At 51.4% G+C, this 20,000-nt stretch overlaps 2 protein-coding genes across 3 annotated transcripts in view; one reads left to right on the forward strand and one right to left on the reverse strand.

Annotated features, from left to right (window-relative positions):
* Window positions 1-5,597, forward strand: part of gcm2 (glial cells missing transcription factor 2) — a 15,795-nt gene extending 10,198 nt beyond the window's left edge. The window contains exons 3-8 of one of the 2 annotated variants that reach the window (XM_055159856.1): window positions 1,617-1,805; window positions 2,602-2,714; window positions 3,694-3,828; window positions 4,328-4,572; window positions 4,894-5,092; window positions 5,159-5,597. In XM_055159856.1, coding sequence (XP_055015831.1) covers window positions 1,617-1,805; window positions 2,602-2,714; window positions 3,694-3,828; window positions 4,328-4,572; window positions 4,894-5,092; window positions 5,159-5,413 — 1,136 coding nt within the window. In that variant the 3' untranslated portion in view covers window positions 5,414-5,597. The remainder of the gene's footprint in view (window positions 1-1,616; window positions 1,806-2,601; window positions 2,715-3,693; window positions 3,829-4,327; window positions 4,573-4,893; window positions 5,093-5,158) is intronic. The other variant, XM_020939230.2, reaches the window with a different exon arrangement.
* Window positions 5,598-10,939: 5,342 nt separating this feature from the next.
* The window catches only part of LOC129410899 (uncharacterized), a 10,874-nt gene continuing 1,813 nt past the window's right edge, over window positions 10,940-20,000 (reverse strand). Inside the window, exons 3-5 of the mRNA XM_055159876.1 lie at window positions 18,687-18,760; window positions 11,301-12,147; window positions 10,940-11,164 (exon numbers count right to left, since the gene is read on the reverse strand). Coding sequence (XP_055015851.1) covers window positions 10,940-11,164; window positions 11,301-12,147; window positions 18,687-18,760 — 1,146 coding nt within the window. The remainder of the gene's footprint in view (window positions 11,165-11,300; window positions 12,148-18,686; window positions 18,761-20,000) is intronic.

The following is a 20,000-nucleotide window of genomic DNA, read 5'->3' on the forward strand; positions in this document are numbered from 1 at the left end:
GTCTGTGTGTGTGTATAGGTCTGTGTGTGTATAGGTCTGTGTGTGTGTGTGTCTGTGTGTATAGGTCTGTGTGTGTGTGTATAGGTCTGTGTGTGTATGGATCTGTGTGTACAGGTCTGTGTGTATAGGTCTGTGTGTGTTCAGGTCTGTGTGTGTGTGTATAGGTCTGTGTGTATAGGTCTGTGTGTGTGTGTGTTTAGGTCTGTGTGTGTATAGGTCTGTGTGTACAGGTCTGTGTGTATAGGTCTGTGTGTGTTCAGGTCTGTGTGTGTGTGTATAGGTCTGTGTGTATAGGTCTGTGTGTGTGTGTATAGGTTGTGTGTGTGTGTATAGGTCTGTGTGTGTGTGTATAGGTCTGTGTGTGTGTGTGTATAGGTCTGTGTGTGTACAGGTCTGTGTGTATAGGTCTGTGTGTACAGGTCTGTGTGTATAGGTCTGTGTGTACAGGTCTGTGTGTATAGGTCTGTGTGTATAGGTCTGTGTGTGTGTGTGTATAGGTCTGTGTGTGTGTGTATAGGTCTCTGTGTGTGTATAGGTCTGTGTGTGTGTGTGTGTATAGGTCTGTGTGTGTGTATAGGTCTGTGTGTGTATAGGTCTGTGTGTGTATAGGTCTGTGTGTGTGTGTATAGGTCTGTGTGTATAGGTCTGTGTGTGTGTGTGTGTATAGGTCTGTGTGTGTGTGTGTGTATAGGTCTGTGTGTGTATAGGTCTGTGTGTATAGGTCTGTGTGTGTGTGTGTGTATAGGTCTGTGTGTGTATAGGTCTGTGTGTGTGTGTGTGTATAGGTCTGTGTGTATATAGGTCTGTGTGTGTGTGTGTATAGGTCTGTGTGTGTGTGTATAGGTCTGTGTGTGTGTGTGTATAGGTCTGTGTGTGTGTGTGTGTGTGTGTGTGTATAGGTCGTGTGTGTGTGTGTGTATAGGTCTGTGTGTGTGTGTGTGTATAGGTCTGTGTGTGTATAGGTCTGTGTGTATAGGTCTGTGTGTGTGTGTGTGTATAGGTCTGTGTGTGTGTGTGTATAGGTCTGTGTGTATAGGTCTGTGTGTGTGTGTGTGTGTGTGTGTATAGGTCTGTGTGTATAGGTCTCTGTGTGTGTGTATAGGTCTGTGTGTATAGGTCTGTGTGTGTGTGTGTGTGTGTGTGTGTATAGGTCTGTGTGTGTGTGTATAGGTATAGGTCTGTGTGTGTGTGTGTATAGTCCTGTGTGTGTGTGTGTATAGGTCTGTGTGTATAGGTCTGTGTGTGTGTATAGGTCTGTGTGTATAGGTCTGTGTGTGTATTGGTCTGTGTGTGTATAGGTCTGTGTTTGTGTGTGTGTGTGTGTGTATAGGTCTGTGTGTGTGTGTGTATAGGTCTGTGTGTGTGTGTGTGTATAGGTCTGTGTGTGTGTATAGGTCTGTGTGTGTGTGTGTATAGGTCTGTGTGTGTGTATAGGTCTGTGTGTATAGGTCTGTGTGTGTATAGGTCTGTGTGTATAGGTCTGTGTGTGTATTGGTCTGTGTGTGTATAGGTCTGTGTTTGTGTGTGTGTGTGTGTGTATAGGTCTGTGTGTGTGTATAGGTCTGTGTGTGTGTGTGTGTATAGGTCTGTGTGTGACGGGTCCTCGTGTGTTTCAGCGGAGGATAAAAACGCCCAGCGGCACTTGTCTGGTTGGGCCATGAGAAACACAAACAATCACAACTGTCAGATCCTGAAGAAATCCTGCCTGGGAGTCGTCCTCTGCTCCAGAACCTGTTCCAGTCCAGACGGGTCCAGACTCCAGCTCCGACCCGCCATCTGCGACAAGGCCCGGACCAAACAGCAGAGTGAGACCGGGACCGGGACCGGGACCGGGACCGGGACTAAACCAGGACCAAACCAGGACTAAACCAGGACCAAACAGCAGAGTGAGACCGGGACCGGGACCGGGACTAGACTGGGACCAGGACCAGGACCAGGACCAGGACCGAGACCAGGACTAGACCGGGACCAAGACCAGGACCAGGACCAGGACCGAGACCAGGACTAGACCAGGACCAGAACCAGGACCAGAACCAGGACCGGGACTGGGACCAGGACCAGGACCGGGACCAGGACTAAACCAGAACCAAATCAGGACTAAACCAGGACCAAACAGCAGAGTGAGACCGAGACCGGGACCAGGACTAGGACCAGGACCAAGACCAGGACCAAGACCAGGACCAAGACCAAGACCAAGACCAAGACCAAGACCAGGACCAGGACCAGGACCAGGACCAGGACCAAGACCAGGACCAGGACCAGGACCGGGACTAGACCAGGACTAAACCAGGACTAAACCAGACTAAAACAGGACAATAACAACTTGCTTTATCTTTTTTAACATAACTGTGCCCGTCCCTTTGTGCCCGTCCCTTTGTGCCCGTCCCTTTGTGCCCGTCCCTCTGTGCCCGTCCCTCTGTGCCCGTCCCTCTGTGCCCGTCCCTTTGTGCTCGTCCCTTTGTGCCCGTCCCTCTGTGCCCGTCCCTTTGTGCTCGTCCCTTTGTGCCCGTCCCTTTGTGCCCGTCCCTTTGTGCTCGTCCCTCTGTGCCCGTCCCTCTGTGCCCGTCCCTTTGTGCCCGTCTGTGCCCGTGTGTGTTTCAGAGAAGCTGTGCCCGCTCTGCCAGGCGCCTCTGGAGCTGGTGCCGTGTCGTGGGCACAGCGGGTACCCGGTCACCAACTTCTGGAGAGTGGACGGGAGAAGCATCTTCTTCCAGGTCCGACCCCGACCTGCAGTAGACCTGGTTTAGATCTGGGGTAGACCTGGTTTAGTTCTGGTGTAGACCTGGTTTAGTTCTGGGGTAGACCTGGTTTAGATCTGGGGTAGACCTGGTTTAGTTCTGGGGTAGACCTGGTTTAGTTCTGGTGTAGACCTGGTTTAGATCTGGGGTAGACCTGGTTTAGATCTGGGGTAGACCTGGTTTAGTTCTGGGGTAGACCTGGTTTAGTTCTGGGGTAGACCTGGTTTAGTTCTGGTGTAGACCTGGTTTAGATCTGGTGTAGACCTGGTTTAGATCTGGGGTAGACCTGGTTTAGATCTGGGGTGTAGACCTGGTTTAGTTCTGGTGTAGACCTGGTTTATCTGGTGTAGACCTGGTTTAGTTCTGGGTAGACCTGGTTTAGTTCTGGTGTAGACCTGGTTTAGTTCTGGTGTAGACCTGGTTTAGTTCTGGTGTAGACCTGGTTTAGTTCTGGGGTAGACCTGGTTTAGTTCTGGTGTAGACCTGGTTTAGTTAGACCTAGTTCTGGGTAGACCTGGTTTAGTTCTGGTGTAGACCTGGTTTAGATCTGGTGTAGACCTGTAGGGTTTAGATCTGGGTAGACCTGGTTTAGTTCTGGTGTAGACCTGGTTTAGTTCTGGTGTAGACCTGGTTTAGTTCTGGGGTGTAGACCTGGTTTAGTTCTGGTGTAGACCTGGTTTAGATCTGGGGTAGACCTGGTTTAGTTCTGGTGTAGACCTGGTTTAGTTCTGGTGTAGACCTGGTTTAGTTCTGGTGTAGACCTGGTTTAGTTCTGGGGTAGACCTGGTTTAGTTCTGGTGTAGACCTGGTTTAGTTCTGGGTGTAGACCTGGTTTAGTTCTGGTGTAGACCTGGTTTAGTTCTGGTGTAGACCTGGTTTAGTTCTGGTGTAGACCTGGTTTAGTTCTGGGGTAGACCTGGTTTAGTTCTGACTTGGTTCTCGGTCTCTGGTCCAGGCCAAAGGCGTCCACGATCACCCGAGACCTGAGTCCAAGTCTGAGACTGAAGCTCGACGCAGCTCGATTAAGAGACGAGTCACGAGTACAAGTCCCCAGTACAAGAGGAGACTCCTGGACCCACAGGTACTACAGGTACTACAAGTACTACAAGTACTACCAGTACTACCAGTACTACCAGTACTACAAGTACTACCAGTACTACCAGTACTACGAGTACTGCAATACTACCAGTACAGTACAAGTATAGTACAAGAGGAGACTAATGGACCCACAGGTACTACAGGTACTACAAGTACTACAAGTACTACAAGTACTACCAGTACTACAGGTACTACCAGTACTACAAGTACTACAGTACTACGAGTACTACCAGTACTACCAGTACTACGAGTACTACCAGTACTACCAGTACTACCAGTACTACAAGTACTACAAGTACTACCAGTAGTACCAGGACTACGAGTACTACAAGTACTACTATTACTACTCACAGGGACACAGGGCTCCTGCTCCATGTGACAGGGACATGTGTGTAGAACATGTGGTTTTACACATGTGCTAGAACAAACGTTCTCCACACGTTCTCCACACGTTCTAAGAAACACAAACCTTCTCTGTGATTGGTCCTCAGCTCCCTGGCCCCGCCCTCCTGCCGTGTGTTGATTCGCTGGAGCAGTCGTACCCGCAGCCGTACCCGCCGTTCGCCGCAGAGTCGTACTACAGCTCCCACAATGCCCTGGGAGAGGCCCCGCCCCCTCTGCACAAACCCACCAATCCCAGGCTCTACGTCGGTCGCCACGGATACGAACTGCAGAGTTACATCACACCCCCGACGTACCCCCCCGCCCATGCCACGCCCGACCTCTGCGACCCCAGGTAAGCCCCGCCCACCTGGCCCCGCCCACCTGACCTCCACACAAACACAGAAAGCAGATTTTTCAGTCCTGGTTTAGTCCTGGTTTAGTCCTGGTTTAGACCTGGTTTAGTCCTGGTTCAGTCCTGGTTTAGTCCTGGTTTAGTCCTGGTTTAGTCCTGGTTTAGTTTCAGTCCTGGTTTAGTCCTGGTTTTAGTCCTGGTTTAGACCTGGTTTAGTCCTGGTTCAGTCCTGGTTTAGTCCTGGTTTAGTCCTGGTTTAGTCCTGGTTTAGACCTGGTTTAGTCCTGGTTTAGTCCTGGTTCAGTCCAGTTTCTCTTGCAGGATGATGACTCCGGTCTTGGGGTCGTCCTCTTCCTCGGCTCCTCTCTCTTCTTCCTCGTCTGCGACCTACGACCCCCAGGCCAAGGCCACGCCCGCTTCCTGGAACCACTGTTACCATAGCGACTACCCCTGTCGTTTCCCCGGCAACGGCCCGGGTTCGCCCGCCGCCCTTCAGACGATCATCACCACCACCACCAAGGTACGCGCCGCCCCTCCCCTCACGCTCTGATCCTGCTCTAATGCTAACCGCGCACCTCCTGCTCAGGTGTCGTACCAGCCGTGCCCTAAACCCGCCCTGTCGCCCTTCACTTCCTGCGTCCCGCCCCCGAAGCCCGGCCTCGGCTCCTTATTGGACGACAGCGGCGCCGGCCCCTCCTACTCGGCCGAGGTCAAACTCAGCGACGAATCGGGCGTCATCAAGTCGCTGTCGTTTCCGCCCGACGCCGTCCCCGCCAAAACCGAGCGCGACGCCTACGACTACCGCTACGGCTACGGCGGCTACCGCTACGACGACTACTGATCACCACGGCGACCGCTACGATGACTACTGATCACCACGGCGACCGCTACGATGACTACTGATCACCACGGCGACCGCTACGACGACTACTGATCACCACGGCGACCGCTACTACGACGACTGATCACCACGGCGACCGCTACGATGACTACTGATCACCACGGCGACCACGAGGACACTATTTAAAGCTCCTGTACAAACTGTTGTGTTGTTCTGGTCTCACTCAGAGCTGGAGTCGTTTGTTTGTTTGTTTGTTTGTTTGTTTGTTCTGAGTTTGTTTCATCTCCAAAGCTTCAAACGCTCTGTTCCACCTTGTGATGTCATCAAGTGAACAGCTCCTTTAGTTGAGTCGAGATCGACGACTCCAAAACTGAAATGTTCCAGATGATTCTAGTGAAGGTGAAGTGTGGAGTTTAAAAACACAGTGGAGCACTTCCTGTATCACCACATGATGACATCACGAGGTGGAGCAGAGTGTTTGGGTTTGTGTGTCTGGTTCTTTTGTATCAGACTCCAGTTTGTTCCTTTCACCTCAAACCGACAAAACCTGGTCCCACCGACGACGCAGAGACACAGAGACACAGAGACACAGAGACACAGAGACGCAGAGACACAGAGACACAGAGACACAGAGACACAGAGACGCAGAGACGCAGAGACGCAGAGACGCAGAGACACAGAGACACAGAGACGCAGAGACACGCAGAGACGCAGAGACGCAGAGACGCAGAGACGCAGAGACGCAGGGACACAGAGACGCAGAGACACAGAGACGCAGAGACACAGAGACACAGAGACGCAGAGACGCAGAGACGCAGAGACGCAGAGACGCAGAGACGCAGAGACACAGAGACACAGAGACACAGAGACGCAGAGACGCAGAGACGCAGAGACACAGAGACACAGAGACGCACAGAGACGCAGAGACGCAGAGACGCAGAGACGCAGAGACGCAGGGACACAGAGACACAGAGACGCAGAGACAGAGACACAGAGACGCAGAGACGCAGAGACGCAGAGACGCAGAGACGCAGAGACGCAGAGACGCAGAGACGCAGAGACACAGAGACGACAGAGACGCAGAGACGCAGAGACGCAGAGACGCAGAGACGCAGAGACGCAGAGACGCAGAGACGCAGAGACGCAGAGACGCAGAGACGCAGAGACGCAGAGACACAGAGACGCAGAGACGCAGAGACACAGAGACACAGAGACACAGAGACACAGAGACACAGAGACAGAGACAGAGACGCAGAGACGCAGAGACGCAGCAGAGACGCAGAGACAGAGACGCAGAGACGCAGAGACGCAGAGACGCAGAGACGCAGAGACGCAGAGACGCAGAGACACAGAGACGCAGGAGACGCAGGGACACAGAGACGCAGGGACACAGAGACGCAGAGACGCAGAGACGCAGAGACGCAGAGACGCAGAGACGCAGAGACGCAGACACAGAGACGCAGAGACGCAGAGACGACACAGAGACACAGAGACACAGAGACGCAGAGACGCAGAGACGCAGAGACGCAGAGACGCAGAGACACAGAGACGCAGAGACGCAGAGACGCAGAGACGCAGAGACGCAGAGACGCAGAGACACAGAGACACAGAGACGCAGGGACACAGAGACACAGAGACGCAGGACACAGAGACGCAGAGACGCAGAGACGCAGAGACGCAGAGACGCAGAGACGCAGAGACGCAGAGACGCAGGGACACAGAGACACAGAGACACAGAGACACAGAGACACAGAGACACAGAGACGCAGAGACACAGAGACGCAGAGACGCAGAGACGCAGAGACGCAGAGACGCAGAGACGCAGAGACGCAGAGACACAGAGACGCAGAGACGCAGAGACGCAGAGACACAGAGACACAGAGACAGAGACGCAGAGACACAGAGACGCAGAGACACAGAGACGCAGAGACACAGAGACACAGAGACGCAGAGACACAGACGCAGAGACACAGAGACACAGAGACGCAGAGACACAGAGACACAGAGACGCAGAGACACAGAGACGCAGAGACACAGAGAGCAGAGACGCAGAGACGCAGAGACGCAGAGACACAGAGACGCAGAGACGCAGAGACGCAGAGACTCAGAGACGCAGAGACACAGAGACACAGAGACACAGAGACTCAGAGACAGAGACAGAGACGCAGAGACGCAGAGACAGAGACAGAGACAGAGACACAGAGACACAGAGACTCAGAGACACAGAGAGACAGAGACGCAGAGACGCAGAGACGCAGAGACGCAGAGACGCAGAGACGCAGAGACGCAGAGACACAGAGACACAGAGACAGAGACGCAGAGACGCAGAGACACAGAGACACAGAGACGCAGAGACGCAGAGACGCAGAGACGCAGAGGACACAGAGACGCAGAGACACAGAGACACAGAGACACAGAGACAGAGACACAGAGACAGAGACACAGAGACACAGAGACACAGAGACGCAGAGACAGAGACAGAGACACAGAGACACAGAGACGCAGAGACACAGAGACAGAGACACAGAGACAGAGACACAGAGACAGAGACACAGAGACAGAGACAGAGACACAGAGACACACAGAGAGACACAGAGACGCAGAGACGCAGAGACACAGAGAGACAGAGACAGAGACACAGAGACAGAGACACAGAGACACAGAGACAGAGACACAGAGACGCAGAGACAGAGACAGAGACACACAGAGACACAGAGACAGAGACACAGAGACAGAGACACAGAGAACAGAGACACAGAGACGCAGAGACACAGAGACGCAGAGACACAGAGATGCTGCTGGATCGTCTCATTATCGAGGTGCAGGTCCCCGTCCCCTCGAGTCGACCTGCAGCAGAAACAGTTTCTCCGACTCGCCTAAGAACCTCTGACCCCCGTCACACGCTTTAAGTGACCCAGTGCACACAGAGCGACCTGGCGCACACAGGGCGACCCGGCGCACACAGGTGGACCCGGCGCACACAGGTGGACCCGGCGCACACAGGTGGACCCGGCGCACACAGAGCGACCCGGCGCACACAGGTGGACCCGGCACACAGGTGGACCCGGCGCACACAGGTGGACCCGGTGGACCTGCAGTATCTGGTTCCTTCGGTCGCTCCATCATGACTCGGAGCTCGTTTGGCTTCAGGTCGAGTTTCGCTCCTCGTTTTCTTCACTCACCACAAACAGGAAATGACATCATGAGTCTCTCCTCCCTGAAAATTTAACAAAAACAAAAAAACAAAAAACAAAAAAACAAAACCAACAACTTCTGGATCTGATGGAACAACTGATGTCACCGTGAAAGAACCCAAACCCTGGTCCTGGTCCTGGTCCTGGTCCAGTCCTGGTCTGGTCTTGGTCCTGGTCTGGTCTTGGTCTTGGTCTTGGTCTTGGTCTGGTCCTGGTCCGGTCCTGGTCCTGGTCTTGGTCCTGATGTGGGTCCTCAGATGTTTGTGTGTTTTATTTTGTGTTTTTGTTTTCGTCGTATTTTAAAGTTTCAGATCCAAACAGAACAAAGTTTTTATTTATTTCAAATGAAAATTCTAAATTTGCCTCAGAACAAAAACTGAACAAAAGTCTGAGTTTGTGATTCGTTTGTTGATGAATTGTGCGTCTTAAATTGTTTCGTTTGACGTGTGTTTGTACAGAGTTTCAGATTAAAGAGTCGAGTCGTGTTTTATGACAAAAGCGTTTAATAAAAATGTGCAGCAGATGTTTGAGGCTGGTTTTGTGGCGGGGCATCAGGTTTATTTGGACGGCGTTGTGCTCTGGGGGTGTGTGCTTCTTCACACGCGGCTCAGCTCATTTACATATTTACACAAACACAAACGTCCAAGATGGAGGACAGAGGTCGCCACGGTAACGTCCAGCAAACGTCCCGCAGGTCCTCAGAATGTCAGGCGCCATTTTGAGGACCTCAGAAGATCTCGTCTGGCACAGTCCTGCTTCAGACGCTTCAGACGTTTCAGACGCTTCAGATGTTTCCTCTGACGCCGTCGTCCAGCTCAGACCAGACGCTGAGACAAAAACTAAAACAAACTCACAATTCACATTTCAAAAGAAAAAAGACGGAATTTTGCATAAAATTTAAAAATGACTTTTGAGATTTTAGTGAAAGTGAAAGTGAAAGTGCAGAGGCTTCGATCACAGTGAGTCTGAACAACAAGTACACACATGCACACACACACACACACACGCACACACACACACTATACACACACACACACTACACACACACACTATACACACACACACACACTACACACACACACACATACACACACACACACACTATACACACACACACTATACACACACACACACACACACACACACACACACTATACACACACACACACACACACACACACACTATACACACACACACACTACACACACACACTATACACACACACACACACACACACACTATACACACACACACACACTATACACACACACTATACACACACACACACACACACACACACTATACACACACACACACACACACACTATACACACACACACTATACACACACACACACACACACACACACTATACACACACACACACACACTATACACACACACACACACACACACACACACTATACACACACACACACACACACATACACACACACACACACTATACACACACACACACACTACACACACACACACTATACACACACACACACACACACACACACACACACACTATACACACACACACTATACACACACACACACACACACACACTATACACACACACACACTATACACACACACACACACTATACACACACACACTATACACACACACACACACTACACACACACACTATACACACCACACACACACACACACACTATACACACACACACTATACACACACACACACACTACACACACACACTATACACACACACACTATACACACACACACACACACACACTATACACACACACTATACACACACACACACTACACACACACACTATACACACACACACACACTATACACACACACAGATTTTGTTCGTCACTTTGTGTCATTTGTTTGATTTGTGTCGTATTTATGTAGAAGTTCAATTCTGCCACAAAATACAAAATAAAAGCCTCAATGAAACTCATAATTATGAGTTTAAAAGTTTTAATTATAATTATGTTTAAGTCAAAATGGTGATTTTCTGTGAGGCTTTTATTTTGTTTTCACTGGAGGAAATGAGCTTCATGTCGAGTGTCACAACGACTTTGTTTTCATGACACCAGAAACATCTGCAGGTTCTGAGACGGACACAGACGAGGAAGAGGAAGAGGAGGAGGAAGAGGGAGGAAGAGGAGGAAGAGGAGGAAGAGGAAGAGGAAGAGGAGGAGCTAAATTCGTGGCTGAGCCTTTTAGAGTTTCCTGAGGCCTGAGGAAACAACTGAAGGAGAAGGAAACGAGGAGGAGAAAGTGGCCGCGGCCGCTCTGGAGGACGGCAGGGTTAACCACTCTGCCGGGGGGCGGGGCTCAGACGCAGCTGCTCCTGCGATTGGCCGGGGGCGTGCGGGGGGCGGGTCCGAGCGAGGAGCGCGACGTCATCAGCAGCGGCCTCTGGGAACCAATCAGAGAGCAGGAGAAGGAGCGCGAGCCAATCAGAGAGAAGGAGGCGTCCAGCTCCGCGCTCCGATTGGCCGCGGTCGCTCTTTGGCGTTTTAGGGGTGGCGCTCGGTGGAGACTGGCCCCGCCCACTCGCTGCTCGTGGAAGATACTGAACACCTCCCCCCCCCCCCCCCCGCTCCCGGGCGCTCCCTCCTCTCCTCCACCACCTCCTCCCACCTCCCTTCTCTCCTCTCTCCTCGTTTCCTGCCTCCTCCCTCCTCTCCCTCACACTGCCTCCTTTCCTTGTCCACCATTTTGCCCACGCGCCTTCATATCCTTGCTCTTTGGCTCCTCTCTCCTTGTCTCCTCTCTCCTTGTCTCCTCTCTCCTTCAGGCTGCATCCTCTCCTCATCCACCACTTTGCTTGAGCTCCTTCATTTCCTCTCTCCTTGTTTCCTAACTCCGTGTCTCCTCCCTCCTTGCTTCCTTGCGCCCTTGTATCCTCCCTCCTCTCCCTCATGCTGCCTCCTTTCCTCGTCCACCATTTTGTTTGCGCTCCCTTGTCTCCTCTCTCCTTCAGGCTGCATCCTCTTCTCGTCCACCACTTCGATTGAGCGCCTTCGTTTCCTCTCTCCTCGTTTCCTCCCTTCTCGTCTACTCCCTTCGCGTCTCCTCCCTCCTCGTCTCCTCCCTCCTTGCTCCCTTGCTCCCTTGTCTCCTCTCTCCTTTCCTTCACACTTCCTCCTTTCCTAGGCAGCCATTTTGTGCCACAGCCCGGGTCTCCATTCACGCGCTCCCACAGATCCGGACCAGGGACCAGGTTTTGGGTCAGGATCCTGGTCTGGTCCCTAGTCCAGTCTTTGATCCGGTCTCTGGTCTGGTCCCTGATCTGGTCCCTGGTCTGGTCCCTGGTCTGGTCTCTGGTCTGGTCCCTGGTCTGGTCTCTGGTCTGGTCCCTGGTCCGGTCTCTGGTCTGGTGCAGGTCTATCACAGTGGAGTAGATGTCCTGGAGTTTGATGATCTTGGTTTTCTTGTCTCGGTTTTCGTGGAGGACGGCGTTGGCGCAGAGGAACAGGAAGATCCCGACGCCCATCACCAACGGACCCAGAACCTTCAGCCGGTCCGAGTCCAGGAACCTGCACAGAACCCACCAGAACCGGTCAGAACCCACCAGAAACGGTCAGAACCCACCAGAACCGGTCATCATTTCATTGTGAATAACTGGTGTTCACTGGTCGGTGTTTGAGTCGTTCGTTCATTCGTTTTTCAAAATAAAACCAAAAATAAGAAACGAAAAAAAAAAAACAATTTTCTTTTTTATTTGTCTCCAAAACCAAAATGAAAAAAAAAGTTAAAGATTCAATTTTTTCAGTTTTCGATTTTGTGTTTAAATGAAAAATGGAAAAAACATAACGACCGTTTACATGATTTAAACTGAGATGCCAAACTGAACCAGGACTAAACCAGGACTAACCAGGACTGAACCAGGAAACCAGGACTAAACCAGGACTGAACCAGGACTAAACCAGGACTGAACCAGGACTGAACCAGGACTGAACCAGGACTGAACCAGGACTAAACCAGGACTGAACCAGGACTAAACCAGGACTGAACCAGGACTGAACCAGGACTGAACCAGGACTAAACCAGGACTGAACCAGGACTAAACCAGGACTAAACCAGGTCTAAACCAGGACTAAACCAGGTCTAAACCAGGACTGACGCCGAGACAAACACCGACCTGATCTGAACTCGACCCCAAGTTTTGTTCTGTGAATTTAAACAAACAAAACACAAACGTCTGAACAAAGTTCAGCTGCAGTTTGTGAGTCACACGAGAAAAGAATCAAATCATTTCTGGAGACGAAGACGAAGACGAAGACGAAGACGAAGAGGAAGAGGAAGAGGAGAAGTGAAGTGAAGTGAGACGCCGTAAAACCTGTAACTCTAGAAAAACGACAGGAAATCTGTGTTCACAAAACAACAAAGTAAAAGGACACAGACAAGAGACTGAAACGTCACAACATCAGGATCATTTTAGGAGATTAAAAAAATCAAAATCAAATGAATCTTATGAATGAAACAGAAAAACGATGAAGCCCAAAGCACAAAAAGAGAAACACAAAGTAAAATATACGAAAAGAAAGATCCAAACTCTATAAACTATAAACCAGAAGAGCTGCAGGACGTCTTTAAAAACAACCATAGACCACGATACACAGAAGCACCTACAGACGATGAACAACAGAATCAAGTGTGATCAGAGAGAAACAGCTCCACCTGCAGGACCAACAGTCACATGACTCCTGCTGCTGCGATGATGATGATGATGATGATGATTTTCCTCTTTTTCTTTCAAACTCTTGTCAGTTTTTTTGTTGATTCGTGTCGAGGAGAAAAACTCGTCGACTCGAGCGAAACTCAGAAATCTCAGAGTCTCGTGTTCCTCACGACGCCGAGACGAAGGAACGAGACGAAGGAACGAGACGAACGAACGAAGGAACGAGACGAGACGAACGAACGAGACGAACGAGACGAACGAGACGAACGAACGAGACGAACGAGACGAACGAGACGAAGGAACGAGACGAACGAACGAGACGAAGGAACGAGACGAACGAACGAGACGAACGAACGAACGAACGAGACGAACGAGACGAAGGAACGAGACGAACGAACGAGACGAAGGAACGAGACGAACGAGACGAACGAGACGAAGGAACGAGACGAAGGAACGAGACGAACGAACGAACGAGACGAACGAAGAACGAACGAACGAGAACGAGACGAACGAGACGAACGAACGAACGAAGGAGAACGAACGAACGAACGAACGAACGAACGAGACGAACGAGACGAAGACGAACGAGACGAACGAGACGAACGAACGAACGAGACGAACGAGACGAGACGAACGAACGAACGAGAACGACGACGAACGAGACGAGACGAACGAGAACGAACGAACGAGAGAACGAGAACGAACGAAACGAACGAACGAACGAGACGAACGAACGAGACGAACGAACGAGAACGAGACGACGAACGAACGAACGAACGAACGAGAACGAACGAACGAACGAGACGAGACGAGACGAACGAGACGAACGACGACGAAACGAACGAACGAGACGAACGAGACGAACGAGACGAACGAACGAGACGAACGAGAACGAACGAACGAAGACGAACGAACGAACGACGAAACGAACGAAGAACGAGACGAACGGAACGAGACGAACACGAACGAGACGAAAACGAACGACGAACGAATACGAACGAGACGAACGAACGAGACGAACGAACGAACGAACGAACGAACGACGAACGAGAACAAACGACGAACGAACGACGACGAACGGAACGACGACGAACGAACGAACGACGAACGAGACGAACGAGACGAAAACGAACGAGACGAACGACGAACGAACGAACGAACGACGAACGAACGAGACGAGACGAACGAGACGAACGAACGAACGAGAACGACGACGAACGAACGAGACGAGACGAACGAGACGACGAGACGAAGAACGAACGAACGACGAGACGAACGAGACGAACGAACGAACGGACGACGAACGAGACGAACGACGAACGAACGAACGAGAACGAACGAACGAACGAACGAGACGAACGAACGAACGAGACGAACGACGAACGAACGAGACGAACGAACGAACGACGAACGACGAACGAACGAACGAACGACGAACGAACGAACGAACGAACGAACGAAGACGAACGAGGAACGAACGAACGAACGAGACGACGAACGAACGAACGAACGAACGAACGAACGAACGAACGAAACGAACGAACGAACGAACGAACGAACGAACGAGACGAACGAACGAACGAGACGAAGAACGAACGAGACGAACGAGAACGAGACGAACGAGACGAACGAACGATCACGAACGAGACGAACGAGACGAACGACGAACGAACGAACGAGACGAACGAACGAGACGAAGGAACGAGACGAAGGAACGAGACGAACGAAGAGACGAACGAACGAGACGAACGAACGAGACGAACGAGACGAACGACGAACGAACGAACGAGAACGAACGAACGACGACGAACGAACGAACGAACGAACGAACGAGACGAACGAACGAACGAACGACGAACGAACGAACGAACGAACGAGACGAACGAACGAAGACGAACGACGAACGAACGAACGAACGAGACGAACGAAACGAACGAGACGAACGAGAACGAAGGAACGAGACGAAAGGAACGAGACGAACGAGACGAACGAACGAGACGACGAACGAACGAACGAACGAACGAGACGAACGAACAAACGAGACGAACGAACGAGACGAACGAGACGAAGGAACGAGATGAACGAACAAACGAGACGAACGAACGAGACGAACGAACAAACGAGACGAACGAACGAGACGAACGAACGAGACGAACGAGACGAAGGAACGAGATGAACGAACGAACGAGACGAACGAATGAACGAGACGAAGGAACGAGACGAACGAGACGAAGGAACGAGACGAACGAGAACGAACGAGAAACGAACAGACGAACGAAACGAAGACGACGAACGACGACGAGACGAACGAACGACGACGAACGAACGAACGAGACGACGACGAACGAACGAACGAACGAACGACACAACGACGAACGAGAGACGAACGAGACGAACGAACGAGACGACGAAAGAACGAACGAACGAGACGAACGAACGAACGAACGGAGAACGACGAACGAACGGAACGAACGAACGAACGAACGAACGAAACGAAACGAACGAACGAGACGAACACGAAACGAACGAGACGAACGGACGAGACAGAACGAGACGAAACGAGACGAACGAACGAACGAGACGAACGAACGACGAACGAAGAACGAACGAACGAACGACGAACGAACACGAGAACGACGACGACGAACGACGAGACGAACGAACGACGAACGAACGAGACGAACGAACGAACGAGACGAACGAACGAACGAACGAACGAGAACGAACGAACGAACGAACGAGACGAACGAACGAGACGACGACGAAACGAGACGAACGAGACGAACGAGACGAAGGGAACGAGAAGAACGAACGAACGAATGAACGAACGAGACGAACGAACGAGAGACGAACGAACGAACGAACGACGAACGAACGAGACGAACGAGAACGAACGAGACGAACGAACGAACGAATGAACGAACGAACACGAACGAGACGAAGGAACGAACGAACGGAACGACGACGAGACGAACGAACGAGACGAACGAACGAACGGACGAACGAACGAACGAACGAACGAACGAACGAACGAACGAACGAGACGAACGAACGAGACGAACGAACGAGACGAACGAACGAACGAGACGAAACGAGGACGAACGAACGAACGAACGAACGAACGAACGAACGAGACGAACGAACGAACGAGATGAACGAACGAGACGAACGAACGAGACGAACGAATGAGACGAACGAACGAGACGAACGAACGAACGAACGAGAAACGAACGAACGAACGAGACGAACACGAACGAGAGAACGAACGAGACGAAACGACGAGGAACGAACGAGACGAAGAACGAGAACGACACGAACGGAACGAACGAACGAAACGAACGAGAAGACGACGAGACGAACGAACGAACGAACGAGACGAACGAACGAACGAACGAACGAACGAGAGACAACGAGACGAAGGAACGACGACGAACGAGACGAACGAACGAACGAGACGAACACGAACGAACGACACGAACGAAACGAACGAGACGAACGAACGAACGACGAACGAACGAACGACGAACGACGACGAAAACGAACGAACGAGACGAACGAACGAACGAACGAAGAACGACGAACGAACGAGACGAACGAGGAACGAACGAAGACGAACGACGACGAACGAACGAACGACGAACGAACGAACGAGACGAACGAGACGAAGGAACGAGACGAGACGAACGAACGAGACGAACGACGAACGAACGAACGAACGAACGAGACGAACGAGACGAGACGAACGAGACGAACGAACGACGAACGAAACGAACGAACGAACGAACGAGACGAACGAACGACGAACGAACGAGACGAACGACGAACGAACGAACGAACGAGACGAACGAACGAGACGAACGAACGACGAACGACAACGAACGATACGAACGAACGACGGAACGAACGAACGAACGAACGAACGACGAACGATACGAACGAACGAACGAACGAGACGAACGACGAACGAACGACGAACGAACGAGACGAACGAACGAACGAACGAACGAACGACGACGAACGAACGAGAACGACGACGAACGACGACGAACGAACGAACGAACGAACGAACGAGACGAACGAACGAACGAACGAACGAACGAACGAACGAGAACGAACGAGACGAACGAACGAACGAGACGAACGACGACGAACGAGACGAACGAACGACGAACGAGAACGAGACGAGAACGAACGAACGAGACGACGAACGAGACGAACGAACGAACGAACGAGACAACGAACGAACGAACGACGAACGAACGACGACGAACGAACGAGACGAACGAACGAGACGAACGAACGAGACGAACGAGACGAACGAACGAGACGAACGAACGAGACGAACGAACGAGACGAACGAACGAACGAACGAACGAGACGAAGAACGAACGAGACGAACGAACGAACGAACGAGACGAACGAACGAGACGAACGAACGAACGAGACGAACGAACGAGATGAACGAACGAGACGAACGAACGAACGAGAGATGAACGAACGAACGAACGACGACGAACGAATGAACGAACGAACGAACGAACGAGACGAAGACGAACGAGACGAAAACGAACGAGACGAACGAACGATGACGAACGAACGAACAACGAACGAATGAAACGAACGAACGAATGAACGAACGAACGAACGAACGAACGAACGAACGAACGAACGAGACGAACGAACGAGATACGAACGAGACGACGAACGAACGAGACGAGACGAACGAGACGAACGACGAGAACGAACGACGAACGAACGAACGAACGAACGAACGAACGAACGAACGAACGAACGAACGAACGAACGAACGAACGAACGAGACGAACGAACGACGAACGAACGAACGAACGAACGAACGAGACGAACGAACGACGAACGAACGAACGAACGAACGAACGAACGACGAAACGAACGAACGAGAACGAACGAACGAACGAACGAACGAACGAGACGAACGAACGAACGAACGAACGACGAACGACGACGAACGAACGAACAACGAACGAACGAACGAACGAACGAACGAATGAGACGAACGAACGAACGAGACGAAGGAACGAACGAGACGAACGAACGAGACGAATGTTTAGACACGATGAAAAAACGTTTGACTCTTTTGTCCTTTTAACTTCGTACTGAAACAATCAAACTTTTTCTCACTTTTCCAAACGCTGAGTTCAAAACCATCGATCAAAATAAAAACAAAGAGAATCTGTGGAAATGTTTCAGTCTCCAGTGTGAAACGAGACAGGGGCGCACCTGCCCACCCGACCTGTTTCATTTATGTATATACACACATATATATATATATATATATATATATATATGTGTATGTGTACACACACACACACACACACAGACACAGACACACGTGTGTGACTGGGTCAGTCTGACCTGTGCAGAAGCGTCTGGACGAGGTTCAGTGTTTTGTTGTCGTGAGTCGAGTTTAAAACTTCATCAAAATCCACCTGAAACAAGAACAAAAGAAATGAGCCGAAAGAACAGGAGCGCACCTGTCACACACACAAGAGCACCTGTCACACACACAAGAGCACCTGTCACACACACAAGAGCACCTGTCACACACACAAGAGCACCTGTCACACACACAGTCCACACACAGAGCACCTGTCACACACAAGAGCACCTGTCACACACACAAGAGCACCTGTCACCTGTCACACACAAGAGCACCTGTCAAGAGCACCTGTCACACACAAGAGCACCTGTCACACACACAGCACCTGTCAACACACACAAGAGCACCTGTCACACACACAGAGCACCTGCACCTGTCACACACACAAGAGCACCTGCACACACAAGAGCACCTGTCACACACACAGAGCACCTGTCACACACACAAGAGCACCTGTCACACACACAGCACCTGCAGAGCACCTGTCACACACACACAAGAGCACCTGTCACACACACAGAGCACCTGTCACACACACAGAGCACCTGTGCACCTGTCACACACACAAGAGCACCTGTCACACACACAAGAGCACCTGTCACACACACAGGAGAGCACCTGTCACACACACAGGAGCACCTGTCACACACACAAGAGCACCTGTCACACACACAGCACCTGTCACACACAAGAGCACCTGTCACACACACAGAGCACCTGTCACACACAAGAGCACCTGTCACACACACAGGAGCACCTGTCACACACACAAGAGCACCTGTCACACACACAACACACCTGTCACACACTGTCACACACACAGAGCACCTGTCACACACACAAGCACACAAGAGCACCTGTCACACACACAAGAGCACCTGTCACACACACAGGAGCACCTGTCACACACACAAGAGCACCTGTCACACACACAGGAGCACCTGTCAACACACACAGCACCTGACACACACACAAGAGCACCTGTCACACACACAAGAGCACCTGTCACACACACACAAGAGCACACTGCACCTGTCACACACAAGAGCACCTGTCACACACACACAAGAGCACCTGTCACACACACAGCACCTGTCACACACACAAGAGCACCTGTCACACACACAAGAGCACCTGTCACACACACAGGAGCACCTGTCACACACACAAGAGCACCTGTCACACACACAAGAGCACCTGTCACACACACAAGAGCACCTGTCACACACACAAGAGCACCTGTCACACACACAGCACACACACAAGAGCACCTGTCACACACACAGGAG

Source organism: Boleophthalmus pectinirostris, unplaced genomic scaffold (assembly GCF_026225935.1).
Source record: "Boleophthalmus pectinirostris isolate CB_2022bp ecotype Guang Dong unplaced genomic scaffold, ASM2622593v1 HiC_scaffold_2825, whole genome shotgun sequence".
Lineage (NCBI taxonomy): Eukaryota > Metazoa > Chordata > Actinopteri > Gobiiformes > Gobiidae > Boleophthalmus > Boleophthalmus pectinirostris.